General features: G+C 33.8%; 1 protein-coding gene across 4 annotated transcripts in view; it reads right to left on the reverse strand.

Annotated features, from left to right (window-relative positions):
* Positions 1-12,642, reverse strand: part of LOC136025400 (UDP-N-acetylglucosamine--peptide N-acetylglucosaminyltransferase 110 kDa subunit-like) — a 139,931-nt gene that overhangs the window by 54,663 nt on the left and 72,626 nt on the right. For all 4 annotated transcript variants that reach the window (XM_065701401.1, XM_065701400.1, XM_065701403.1 and 1 more), the window contains 3 exons: positions 8,975-9,107; positions 4,753-4,861; positions 2,876-3,029 (listed from right to left, as the gene is read on the reverse strand). In XM_065701401.1, the coding sequence (XP_065557473.1) occupies positions 2,876-3,029; positions 4,753-4,861; positions 8,975-9,107 (396 nt within the window). The remainder of the gene's footprint in view (positions 1-2,875; positions 3,030-4,752; positions 4,862-8,974; positions 9,108-12,642) is intronic.

A 12,642-nucleotide genomic window follows, 5' to 3' on the forward strand; every position in this document is an offset into this window, starting at 1 on the left:
AAGATCTATCTAAAGTTTAAAAAAAAGGAATGTTCTATTCTGTTGTTGTAGAATAGAACATTTATCTCATCTTCCCCTAAGTTGAGACGTTACCCTAAAGTCTGATCAATGAAAAATAAAGAGATAACTTTACAAGCCTTTTTCCAAAGACTGTCTTTTTTTTCTGAAGAGACACATTGCCCATAACTGATTGGTTTTTTTTTTTAATATTAGGCTAATAAAAAAAACGAAAAGTGGTTGAGTCACGAAATTTTTACAAATAAACTATCTAATTCTCTGTTGCTTGATAAAACAAAATAGATTGGCCATTCTATTAAGATGTTATAGAGGTTCAGCAATAGCGTAGATTTGGGAGATGACAGGGGACAAGACCCCTCTAGATTTTTTTACCCCGTCGGGTAGATTCTGAAAAATACTTTTTTTTTGTGTATTTTCATTGATAAGGATCGTTTTTGGTATTCTTATTGAAAAAAGACAAGTTTGTGGTCCACCTCTAGATTCTGGAGAATGAAATTTTCCCCTTCCACTAAATTTACGTGAATTGACGCCACTATATCCTCAAAACTAAAAAATTTACCAATAAACAAAAATTTATTAGCATAAACAGGAATTAAGGGCATTATGAAGGGGCATTCATAGCAGCTGAACTAGAAAACAAATCATCTCCTTAGAGGTTTTTAAAGTCGATGAAGGTAAAAAAGTCACAGAAATCAAACGAAGTTCGAAATTAATTATTAAGGTCAAAAGGACCAAAGGAGCTTCGGGAAAAAAACGCGAGATTAGCAAATGAAAAGACTAATTCATTTTTTTAACACAATTATGTTGAATACCTTTAAACTGTTCTTATTTTCATTGTATTGACCTAGGCTACGCGTATGAAGATGCATTTAATTTTGCTAGAATCTCTTAAGAAGTTTTACTAACGGGGATTATAGTTTTTCAGATTTGAACTTTTTACGTTTTCTGAGTAAAGCTTTCTTTCTTTCTTTTTTTTTTTGTCTTATTATGGTATTTCCTAGTATACTAATCTAGTTTTTCTTTCTTTCTTTTGACACAAGCTTCTGGGCATAAAATCATTCCAGATTATCCTAGGATTCACTTGTGAAAAATTTCGAAGGTTTGAAAGAAAATCCCAAGATAATAAGTAATGATACATAATACACTTTTAGAGAGTAGCATATACAATATATACTTTCTCCAAGATCCCTCTCTCCGGACTGAAAATCCCAAGGAATGACATCCCTGGACTAGCTCAAAATAATAAAGAATACTGATAGTTTCTTATAAGTTAAAGTTAGTTTGCGCTAAGTTTTAAAAAAAATGACATTACAAAGAATAGAAGTCAGACATCTATGAGGTTGTTAAATCGCGCATTTAGTAGTTAAAGTTATCATATTAACTAGAGACGACCACATGATAGGTGCAAATTGACAACATTTCAGAGGGATGATTTAATATTTATCCAGGGGGAGGGGGAGTGAAATCCTCTAAAAAGCAAAAGTGCAATTTCGAGCGGAAATTTCCAAAAACCACTTACGGGCCCGAAGGTGTTACGGGTCCAAAACGCGTTATAACTGTTCTTTTTTTAATTTTTTAACTTTTCAATTTTCAATTTTTCAATTTTTATTCCGTTTTAATTAAGAAACTGACCATCAGAGTATTGAAAACTGAAAAGAAAACATTTTTTATTTAATTTTTTTTAATATGTTACTCTTTATGAAACTGCTCATATATGTAAGCTTATAACCTTTTTACATTGAAAATAAAACCAAAATTAAGAAAAAGTCGAGAAAAAAAGTTTTCAGCAGGCCCTTCTTTCTTCTTTCCTCCAAGCCATAATTTAAAGCATGCTTAACCTCGACAACACAATTCGGACTTGACGACTTAAGTCGTTCTCCAGATATTGCACAATCAGTCTTTTTCGATTATCTGGGTACAAATAGTATTTCTTGATTTACCTTGCTACTTAGCTATGAATATATTCTAATTCCCATGAGGGCTTAGAATGCAAAAACTTTTAAGCAGATGGGAGACAAAACATTTTCGAACAGAGTGGGTTATTCATTAGAAGAAAAATCTGTTTTATGTTGAGGGTAAAACCGTTTTAAAAAACTAAAACTGGCTAAATATGTATAAAAAATTTAGAAAATTTGGTACATATAAAAAAGCAGAAGTGAATTTTACAAATCAATATTCGGTAGAATAAAGACAATATGCATTCAAAATTAAAGACAGGGTTAACTAAAAACATGTAAGATTTTGATAAAAACGTTGACTGATTTTAAGATAAAAACTTTTTTGAATGCGGTACAAGAAGAAAGGTAGAACGTACCTTATGGAGGCCCTTGACGGTTAATCATTTTGATGAAAAGTTTTCGTCCATCAATCCACGTGTGCTTCAATCAACCTTTTAATCTCGACCAAAGCTAATGTAATACACTAATTTTGATCAAATTATTGAGTCATTCAAAATTTCTATCAATCACTGTCAACGCTCGACTCAAGCATCAAACAGGTTCCTAGACGGTCAATCATGATTGAGCCAATCGATTGACGGAAGCTTTTGATCAAAATGATTGACGGTCTAGGGCTTCCTTCATAGAGTGGTGTATTATTTTCTGCAAGCTAGCTTTTTAGTGGCTTTTAAGTTGCTAAAACAAAATTATTGTTTTTTGCGTAGGTTTCGCATTTACAGCAAAACGCTAGTTTTGCTCAATTCTAGTAATGTTATTAATATTCATAATATTATTATTAAAATAAATAATATATAAATATTATAATATATATCAGTTTGCTTACGTTAGTTCTGTGGATGTATATACATATATGATTTTTTCTTTTTTTAATGCGGTACGAGAGGAAAGGTAGAATGTACCTTATGGATGGAGGCAAGGTTGGAGTGAGCATCAGCAAATCCCGGATTGATTTGTATGGCTCTTGTATAGCACTGTAAAGCTCCGTTTATGTCACCCATTTCCTTTAGCGTATTTCCCATGTTACTGTAGGCATCAGCAAAAGTTGGTTGAATTCTATAAGAAGAAAAATAATATGATAATAGAGGCAACTGTAACCACAAATATGCAGAGTCCAACGAGCACGAATACTGAAGCTCACAAAATGAGATTAAACACAGTTATGGTAATATTACTGTATGCCGTAGGCATTACGAAAACTCGCTAAAAAATGAAACCCATAGCGAGTCTCCTCCCTTCCCATGACTTTGAAAAGTTGAAAAGATACTATTTTCCGGAAAAAATTAATAGTCGTACCAATAAACACGATTTCTGTTGAAACATTGGATTCTTCACACCCAGGAAAATCGGAAAGTCTTCAGGCAACTAAAAGTTTGGTCTGGGAAATGCATGCACGCAGAAATTTAATCTCAGGGGGGAAGGGCCCTTTTCCAGAGAGGATCTTAAATTAAAAAAAACACACACACACAATCTAAAACATGTTCTAACTTGGAGCGGAGTCGTTCCAAAGGCAGTGGCTGATTCAGCCCCCCCCCCCCCCTACGTGGCAAAAGTACAGTTTACTATTACACCGTTTTCACTTTCATTTCCACGAAACTGTCGAACAAAACAAAACAGCAAGAATAGTTATAATAATTACACAAATTCCTATTTTTAAGCAGCAAATGTTATCCTCGCCCCTACCCCCCCACCCCCACCAAGGAATCTGTCAAACGAAGGATTTTGGAAAGGCCCGCATCAAACAACTTTGTATTGCTCTTGCAAAACCCTGTAAAGCTCTGTTTATGTAGCCCATTTAATTTAGTGTTTCCCCTATTGCAGAAAGCATCTGCAAAAGCTGGTTGTATTTGATTAGAAAACGACTTCGATAATGGAAAGAGTATTTTTTGGCCACAAATAACCAAATAGAGAATATTTTTATCTAGTTCTTTATCAAAAAGTAAACTCAGTGTGAATGCCTAAGCAAGACTATAATCACATCTATAGTCCAATCTTGCCTTTGATGTGTTAAACATCAAACATAGTATGTCTGAAAAGCCCGACGTTATTGGCTGTCGTCCAGATTATTTTTCATTTATCACGAGATGAAGTCTCTCACGTTGATCGTTCCTTACCCATGAAACTTTCATATCTATGGCTTTGCTTGTCAGAATTAGTCTAAGACTAACCTTGGGGGAATCAACTTAACTTTAAACCCCCCCCCCCCCTTTATAACTATTACTTACTGTGGATAGGGATGAGTCATATCAGTCTCAATAGTCATATCATATCAGATGCCAGCAACTTTCTCATTTAAGGAGTTTTTTGGTTGTTTTTAAGGCGAGATCTAAGGGTTCCCAGGGGTCCTGCAGAGGACATTAAAAAGGACAATCTTTCAGGTTTGTAAAACTTAACATGTTCTTTACATTCTAACACAAATGCAAACACTTAGATATAGACATAGACACGCACACACACAATCCCAGCTGCAGAATGGTTACACAATGTCTTAATTTTCCAGAGAAAAAAAAATACTACTTTTCGAGGGAAAAGAATAGCCACTAGTACAACATCTGTGTGTGCAGAGTCTAAATTTGCCCACCCTGAGAGAAAAAAAAACTCCAGCTCTGACTGAGTTAATAGGCTAGACGAGTAGACCATTTATAAGTAAGAGTACATACACAACTTACTCAAATATCATTAACTGGAAAAAAACAGCTAAGGATACATTAAATATTTTTTCGATAAGAATTAATCAAAAAGAATGTACCACTGAAGCATATATCTAAGCGTTGCTCACCTAATTGCCTCCTTATAGTGCATAAGAGCTTCATTGAGTTTTCCTTGTTGCTGAAGAACGGACGCCAGGTTCGAATGAGCTGCCGCAAATTCAGGGAACACATCCAACGCTATAAATAAATAATCGCATTAAATAATAAACACTCGAAACCAATAACAAGTAAACACACCTATACACTGAAAAATGAGGAATTTCCCTTATTTTTGACCGCGATATCCCCCGCCCCTAAAAATCTTAACCAAAAGACGTTAAAATACGCAACAAACAAGTTTTATTTTGGAACAATACAACCCCCTTTACTTTTCAAAATGAAACATACCTTAACAAAACAAACTTAAACAAAACAATCAAACAGTTCGTGGTAACAAACTGTAGTAAGGAGCGACCTGGCTCAATAGTAACCAAAACTCTAAAAAATGGAATTTTAATACCAATAGTTACATCAAAAGAATCGCATTTTAATGCTGTTTTTAAATATATAAGTTTCATCAAGATCATTTATACCCATCAAAAGTTACGAGCCTGAGAAAATTGTCTCATTTTAGAAAATAGGGGGAAACACCACCTAAAAGTCAAACAATCTTAACGAAAACCACACCATCAGATTCAGCGTATCAGAGAACCTCATAGTAGAAGTTTCAAGCTCCTATCTACAAAAATGTGGAATTTCGCTTGCCAGAAGACAGACCACGGATGCGTGTTTATTTGTTTGTTTTTCCCCCAGGGGTGATCGTATCGACTGAGTGGTCCTAGAATGTATCAAGAGGGATCATTCTAACGGAAATTAAAAGTTCTAGTGCCCTTTTTAAGTGACCAAAAAATTGAGGGCACCTAGGCCCCCTCCAACGCTCATTTTTTCCCAAAAGTCACCGGATCAAAATTCTGAGATGGCCATTTTATTCACCATAGTCGAAAAACCTTTTAACTATGTCTTTAGGGACAACTTACTCCCCCGCAGTCCCAGTGGGAGGGGCTGCAAGTTACAAACTTTGACCTGTGTTTACATATAGTAATGGTTACTGGGAATTGTACAGGCGTTTCCAGGGGTATTTTTTTTTTTTGGTTTAGGGGGGAGAGTTGAGAGGGGGTTACGTGGGAGGATATTTCCATGGAGAAACTTCTCATGGGGGAAGAGAACTTCAATGAAGGGGGCGCAGGATTTTCTAGCATTATTTGAAAAATCAATGAAAAAATAGATATGAAAAGTTTTTTCTACTGAAAGTAAGGAGCAGCATTAAAACTTAAAACGAACAAAAATTATTACGCATATGAGGGGTTTATCTCCTCGTTATACCTCACTATTTAAGCTAACGTATTTTTAGTAATTTCAACTATTTATCCTACGGCCTTTGTAATTCAGAGGTCATTCTTAAGGAATTGGGACAAAATCTAAGCTTTAGTGCAAAGAGTGAGGTATCAACGAGGGTTGAACCCCCTCATATACGCAATAAAACATAAGAATATAGAAGGTCTTTACGTAAGTTAATTCGTAAGTTACGTATATTTTTTACCAATGAAAACGTTTGTAAAAAATTAAAAGTTCTAGTTGCTTTTTAAGTAATAAAAAACTTGGAGGGCAACTAAGCCTCCTCCCTCGCTCCTTTTTTCTCAAGATCTTCCGATTAATTGCAATTAATGAATATACAAATTTTGTTTTAATTCTTTATGTGCGGAGAGTCAAGATCAAAACATGCATTAATTCAAAACGCCCACAAATTAAATAAAAAAAACAAGTTTTTTTAATGAAAGTAAGGAACAACATTAAAACTTAAAACGACCAGAAATTACTCCTTATATGAAAGGGGCTTTTCCTCCTCAACGCCCCGCTCTTTACGCTAAACTTTCTTACTGTTTTAAAAATAGAGTTAAGAGAAAGAGTCAAACTTTAGCGTAAAGAGCGGGGCGTTGAGGAGGAAAAGCCCCTTTCATCTACGGAGTAATTTCTGTTCGTTTTAAGTTTTAATGTTGCTCCTTACTTTCATTTAAAAACTTGCTTTTTTTATTTAATAATACTAAAGAATAAACAAACAAATAGTAATAAACAAAAAACATTACTTCAAGTATTCAAAATAAATGAATATTTAAAAGAACACTGAATAGCCTACCCCCCACCTCTATTCCCGGACCCTTTTACGATAAAAAAAAAATGCTTTTCAAGTTTAGCCTATGTGCACATACAAAAAATAACTAATTGATAAGTAACTAATTAATAATTCAACTGTAGATCTCATTGGTCCAATAGTAAACAGAACAATATTCAAAATAGGGACCCCAATAAATATGACAGTATTAAATAAATGTGGTTTATATTAATAATGTTTCGGACACAATCTTTGCCTCAATTTTAAAATTTCACACTGTCGATGGGCCAAATTAATATATGGCCTACCTTCCATAATTTCACAAGAGAAAAGCAATGTACTTAATGTCTGTAATTACTTTTGGGAATGAGAAATTATTCAGACTATTTTAGTAAGCTTTTCAGCTGTTGCTTGTACAAGATTTGGTCAAGCCCCCTTCCCTAATATCCGTCTAAAATACCCTAAACACCCAAAATAAATATTGGCATAGCAGAACAATTTGTTTCTATTTTGTACAAAACGTTGTCATGTCCAAGATGCAATTATTCGCTCCGCCTTCTCTAGTCCCAGTTCAGGATTAGGATGTATTATTGAATGCCTCATTCGGGCGTAACAAATTTCCGAGTTAGCAAAAGACTACTCTTCCCCGCTTTTACCACTTTCATAAACAACAAAATGGACACAATATTCACCAAATTTTCAGCACTTAATTCATTATATTGAAGTACCAAGGATATCAAAATTAAGTGATTCCTTGCCCCCTCACTTCATCCAGTGGCGTACTCAGAAAAAAATTATGGGGGGCTGACCAGGGGTCCCTGGGCCAACCAACGGAAATGTAAAGAAATTTTTAAGCTTTTCTGCTGATTTTTTTCTTTGGAGAGGGGGAGGGCTATAACCCTTTAGCACACACATACCCCGTGGGAGCGCGCCTGTCTCTATCCATGGTCTATTCCGACCTGAAAACAGTAAATTATTTTGTGATTTTTCTATTGGTTGTTATACATTCATTAAGATTTCTTCGCTACGTAAATTTCGTGCTTTGTTGCGACACTAAATTGTAAAAGGAAACAAACAGAAACTTTTCCTGTTTACAAACCAGCCTAACCAAACGTTCGTAATACCCAATGTATTTGCAATTGATTGTTCAGTAATACAAGGGCGGTAGAACTTTTATGTTCAGTAGGGCTATTCAACAAATATTGGCAAGTGGGAATATATACAAGTTATGCAATGTGATATGGTTTGGATTGCAGAAGAGAATGAGGAATCTATTGATATAACAATAGTCAACTCAAGGGATATATAAAACAGAATAGGAATAGACTGTTTGTTGGTAAGTCACTTAACTAATAATTTTAATTGTTCAATCTTGAATATTTTTATATTATCCCCATTAATATATAGTTTAGATTTATCACAGCATTTGTCATTTGCTATAGCAAGCAGGAAAGTGACAATTTCTAAGGCTCCATGACGATATATTTTTCGCTGATTTTTTGCTGATTTTTCGCACACATTCCTATATTTAAACTTGGTGGCCATTAAACGTAAAGCTACGTGACTGCACATAAAGGTCTTTTTCATTAAAAATTGAGTTCCTGGTTATTTCTATTTTTGGTATGAGTTTCCATTTAACCAACTTAATAGAATCAGTCTTCATTTAGGGTTCAAGAAACTCAAATAAACCATGTAGAGCAGGCATTTCATGTAAACCATGCAAACCAGAACTTTGCATTTTCATGTAAAGCAGACTATGAAAAAAGAACATGCTTCGATATGCCAACTTTTGGGCTTTGTAGAGACCGATCGTTAGCTTGACAAAACGTAGACTTGGCAACTTAGACTATAGCAACTTACAAACTATAGCAAATTGCCAATATACTGAATTCTTAAAGACTTTCATATAAAAAAAAGAGCCTCTTGAACCTAAAAACAAAACTCCGTATTATAACTTTGTACCATAGCATAATGACGACTTACGTCTTATTACAACGTCGCAATAATATATTATAGGTCTATTATATAAGAGGTGGATTATTGACGACTAAGTACAATGCCAAAAGTTTCTCACAAGTTCAGCCACAATAACTTAGCAAAGAGCCAATAAAGAATAGTCAAACCATAAGCACCCAAACTACCTTTCAGATAAAGTCTAGTAGCCTCTTCAATGTAGCTTTGTTCCCTTTTAATATTTGCTAAGTTATTCAAGGAGTCAGCATGCGATGGACACAGTCTTAACGCTGTATTATAACAGTCTTCTGCCTCTTGAACCTAAAAAAAAAACTCCGTAGTATAACTTTGTACCATAGCATAATGACGACTTACGTCTTATTACAACGTCGCAATAATATATTATAGGTCTTTTGCCTCTTAGATGTTATAACTTGTACCAAAAATATTGACGATTAACGTCTTATTACAACGTTGCAATAATAGATTAGAGGTCTTTTGTCTCTTAGAGGTTATAACTTGTACCATAGCATAATGATGACTTACGTCTTATTACAACGTCGCAATAATATATTATAGATCTTTTGCCTCTTAACTTGTAACATAATATAATGACGACTTACGTCTTATTACAACGTCGCAAAAGAATATTATAGATATTTTCCCTATTAGACGTTATAACTTGTTATGACTGGTACCATAACATGATGACGACTTACGTCTTATTACTTATTACAACGTCGCAATAGCATATTAGATTTTTTACCTCTTAGACATTAAAACTTGTTTTAACTTGTATCAAAGATAATAAAGATTTACGTCTTATTACAACGTCGCAACATTATATTATAGGTCTTTTGCCTCTTAGACGTTATAACTTGTTATATCTTGTACCAAACATAATGACTGCTTGCTTCTTATTAAAACGTCACAATAATATATTATAAGTCTTTTCCCCTTAGACGTTATAACTTGTTATAGCTTATACCAAACATAATGACGACTTACGCCTTATTGCAACGTCGGAATAATATATTAGAGGTCTTTTGCTATTAGACGTTATAAGTTGTTATAACTTGCACCATGAAAAAATGACGACTTACGTTTTATTACAACGTCACAATAATTTAGTTTAGGTTTTTCCCCTCTTAGACCCTATAACTTTTTACAACTTATACCAAACATAGTGACGACTTACATCTTATTACAATGCCGCAATGATATATTATAGGTCTTTTGCCTCTTAAGACGTAGAAATAAAAATTCCTTGCCATTACGCTGTAACATAACGTAATAACGTCATACGTCTTAGTATAACGTCTCATATCTGTATTATATTAGTTTTTTGCCCCTTGAACCTAGATATTAATATTTTGCCCAGTTATACAATTTAGAGTTCAGCGACCTCAACCACATAAAACCTTATAATTCCCATTTTAAGCTTGGTAAATACTTCAATAATAACCTTAATAATTCCTTAATATCAATCAAAAATAAACACACTTATAAAAGAATAAAATAGAAAAACATGAAGAAATAATGTAAAAATAAAATTACATTAATAATCAACTAGATTATTAATGACTAAATAGATAGACTATGCAATCGTTTTTCTTTGAGACATAAAATGTTAATGTTAAAGTACAGTAGCTAAGATGCAAAAACCTATCAAAGCAGAGGCTTCATCATTAATTCAGCTAAAAGGAAACCATGGAGAACTTAAAGGTAAAACTGATGAATACTCGATGAACTCTCAATTGATATTCTTGGGTGAATGCGTTACTTAATATGAAGAAGAAACAAGAAATAAAATTTGAAAAATGGACCTCCAAATAAAATGTCATATTTCTTTTTGGGACAGACGTTCATATCGAGTAAGTGCATGCTTATTGAGACATTTTTGCAAATGAAAAACTGCAGTAGAATCTAAGAATCTGTTTGAATCTCCCAATATTTTACGATCTATTTACGGGGTAATGTCTATATTAGTCGGGGGACAATTTTTTTTTTTAGCTTTCTACGGGATTCTGGGTTTTTTAACTCAATTTAACTTCAAACAAATCGTAAAATATTGGGAGAAGGCTTATTCAAACATATTCTTAAATTCTAGTGCAGTTTTTATATGCAAATATGTCTAAATAAGCATGCAGTTTTGTCACTGTGTACTTCAAAGCAATAATGGTGTTCAAAATTTGGCCAAATTCGGTCAATAAATTATGAGATAACGATTCAATTTAAGGTATCAACAAGCCTTGTAAGGACAGCTTTCCACTAATTCCAGCGAATTTGATTATGATCAAAACATTTTATGAAATTTAAATTCTATCTCAACACCTCCTGAACGCAACCTTGACATCTTGGCAATTTCAAAGGTTGCAAAAAGAGTTTTATAAAGGTCGCAAAAAAAGTAAGCCCCCGGCTATTATTTGGGTCGAAAAGAAAAGAACTTGACAGTATTCGAAAATTAACCTAACACAAAACTGACGCAAATCCTCTGCAACCACGCTTTAAAACAATTAACAATATAATTTTGATCTGGAACGTTCTTTATCAGGTTGATTCAAGGGGGCAACTAAGAAAAAAAAACCTACCATCCCCAAAATACATGGGGCTAGCAAATGAGACTTGCATAATAACAAACTTCTTCAATCGTTACCATCTCAGAAGGAAATTTAGAGCCCAATAAAAAACAAAAGCGATTAAAAAAGCTTCACTAGGATTTTAACTAAAAGGAGAAATACTGGACACTAAACTGAGACTTACAGAAACATGATTAAGAGCCGAGCTTTAGTGATTATTCTGGGTTGAATACACTTAAAATGAACCCAACGAAACAGAAAGGAATTAGCCAGATATTTCGATGCATATCATACTACCTAGCAGTTACTTAGCTTTACCATTGTTATATAAATATGTGTACATAAATCGACATAGGAGATCAAAAAGAGGGTAGGCGGTTTAGGCTTTAGTCATCATCTTAAACTAAGAGTATCAAGCAGAGTTTCTTCTACTTCTAAGAAAAATGATCAGAAACAACTCTATGAATAAACTAAATGTCATTAAAAAAATAACGAGTATTGAAACATTAATAATGTGCAAAAGTTTCCATTTAACAGCAAGAATTTAATAGTTTAGCTGGCCCGCCTTGTCCCTGAAAAGACAATATCGACAAGCTATTTTCAACTCTAAAACGCTGTACGTAATTTAAATGGTTCAGATCTACATACCCCTCATAGCTCTGATGGCTATGGTGGTTAAAGAAATGAATCTGGTCTAGTGCTGAAAGTGACCAAAGACCGATAGGCCACAATATACAATATTTATTCCAGTACACGCTGTTCGAAGAGGCCTTAGAGAACATTCCTTCAATTCTTCAACAAATTCTCCTTTCGAGAAATAAATTTTCGAGAAGTGTCAGGTCAAGTAGTTACATTCACTTCTTGCATAGAAGAACATAAATTCCTGTATCGATATGCTTTAGTAAAGACGCACTAGAAAATTACAGCTACTAGATCAAGATATAGTAAAAGTAGCCACTTTGAATTAAAGATATTAAATTTGAATAAAAGGCATGATATGTCTAGAACACAATCACTACTAGGAGCAAAGTGGTAGAGAGTGAAACAAATATGTATGAATTTTGCTTAGAAATGTAAGATGGCGTTGATTCTTCCGCAGGTTTTTTTTTGTCTCGGAGACTAACATTAATTTCCTCTTTTGAGTTTCCAATTCTCTTTGATACACACCATTTCTTTACGACTAGTCAAGCATAAAACGAAAGGGCGAATCAGATAAATTTTCCAAAAATAATAAGTTTTAAGGTGATAAAGATTCCCTCTGCTAAATCATAATCTGT

This window comes from Artemia franciscana, chromosome 3 (genome assembly GCF_032884065.1).
Source record: "Artemia franciscana chromosome 3, ASM3288406v1, whole genome shotgun sequence".
Taxonomy (NCBI): Eukaryota; Metazoa; Arthropoda; class Branchiopoda; order Anostraca; family Artemiidae; genus Artemia; species Artemia franciscana.